Below are 1826 nucleotides of genomic sequence, written 5' to 3'. Positions count from 1 at the left end.
GGGGGGGGGTGGGGTGGGGGGGCGTGGGTGGACTGGAGTCTTTTTTGTCACGGGCAACTTAGCTGACATGCTGTCATTATTATTATCACAGATGGGGGATGAGATCGACCAATCTAGGATGATTCTTTTTTATGAAGTATTGGGATTAGCCGGCAATATCGGGCAGCTCCCAACAAAATTCAAGATTTGCCAGAATGTTTGCTGAGAGGCGCACACGGAAGCTTCGCAGGATTGTCGCTTCCAGCATCATCAGAACATCTACGAAGACTTGTGAGGCGTGTCGCAACGATTAGAACTTAACAAAAATAATTGCCAGATATTAGTAGTTTTCCTTCTGAAACTTTATCGCAAGGTTATGTAATAAGAATCTGATGATTTCCCCTTCTACATGCTTAGAATCCGGTTTCTTAGATCTAACCTGTATTTTCAAATTTGCTAAGCCCCGGGGGCACTCTGAAAAATGATTAATTTTCTGAAGGAGCCCGCCCATGCATTCAGGGATGATTGCATGAATTAAAAGTTGATACTCAGGGTTTTTTGTGCTAGTATCAAGGTCAACAAAACCATGGGAAAAACTTACACATGAGACAACAGAATGAAACTACAAAATGGAAAAACAATGGATAGTCATTTCTCGGAGATCTTTAACCGAAATCATTCCCGTTGAAGAAGTAGACGTACTGTGCGCCACATCTCAACCAACTTTTATCCGTTGAACGAGCACTTGAAATGGTCATCATCAATGGTGGTGAAAAGGTTGCCCATAGCGACGTGAGCTCCGATAACAGTCCTGTTTTGAAGAGATTGTAAGGCACCCAACCAGACGTAGTAAGCTGCTAGTATGCACTGCAAAAGTATTTTCTTTACCTGAGTTGGTCCGCATCTGCACCTGTCTCAGATTGAATCAAAGAGAACGAAGCCCCATTTTCCAGCTCGCTGAATATTATTGACACGGTGGGGCCGAGCAAGTCAGGGGGGGAGTGATAATGGGCGTGCTAGAATTTTGTTATCTTGGAAGACAGGCACGTACACTATTCCTGGACGGTAGAAAACTTGAAGAACATCACCAAAAAGCTTCTCCGCGCCGTTGGGAGCCTGAGACTGCTCGTTTGAGGCTACCACCAGATTCGCCCGACGAATATCCATTTCTCTCTCCCTCAACTGTAGAAATAAAGCATCGACGTCAACGTAAAAAAAGGTGGCATGTTTTGGTGTTCAGGACGCGCATTACAAAAATGATGGAGCCTGCCTGCTTCTGAAGATCGAGGGAGACGTATATGCAATGGAGGAAGTGGTTAGTAATCTCGTTGTAGTCAGTCACAAGCCTGCAGAAACAAAAGCCCTACATGGTTAACAAAATGGAACAATCATTTTCTAAACTGACGAAAAGAGGGGAGTGAATCCATTTTTTTGTCCGACACAAACCTGATTGAGTAGGCTCGTATATGCATGACAGAATCCCGCGTCCTTATAGAGCCGTTAACCACAACGTAGTCTCCATTCCTGCGAGCGTTATACGGGAAAGGTTCATTTTTTCCAGGTGTTATACAGAACATAAGCGACCATTGCAAAAATTACAAGACAATATCCCAGGAGCTAACCTAACTTCACGTAACGCCCGCATGTACTCCCCGTCTATTGTCCTGAGAATGCAACAGTCGTCAAAGTTGTCATCGTCTGCGGAAGGCATGAAAATTATTTCTAACCATGCATTACACGAGAAAAATACCATATCTTGGCTTCGATAGACCCAGTGCCATCGCCTAGAACGAAGCTGATCTCTTCCGACGATTCCGTACGGTTCCACACCCTACCAAGCAGTCGTG

The 1826-nt window shown here is 44.6% G+C and overlaps 1 protein-coding gene across 1 annotated transcript in view; it reads left to right on the top strand.

The window, feature by feature from the left end:
* Positions 1–493, top strand: part of LOC119317682 — a 5052-nt gene extending 4559 nt beyond the window's left edge. The window contains exon 11 of the mRNA XM_037592165.1: positions 92–493. Coding sequence (XP_037448062.1) covers positions 92–205 — 114 coding nt within the window. The 3' untranslated portion in view covers positions 206–493. The remainder of the gene's footprint in view (positions 1–91) is intronic.
* The last annotated feature ends 1333 nt before the right edge of the window (positions 494–1826 follow it).

This window comes from Triticum dicoccoides, chromosome 6A (assembly GCF_002162155.2).
Source record: "Triticum dicoccoides isolate Atlit2015 ecotype Zavitan chromosome 6A, WEW_v2.0, whole genome shotgun sequence".
NCBI classification, from domain to species: domain Eukaryota; kingdom Viridiplantae; phylum Streptophyta; class Magnoliopsida; order Poales; family Poaceae; genus Triticum; species Triticum dicoccoides.
This window is presented reverse-complemented; position numbering and strand designations above follow the sequence as displayed.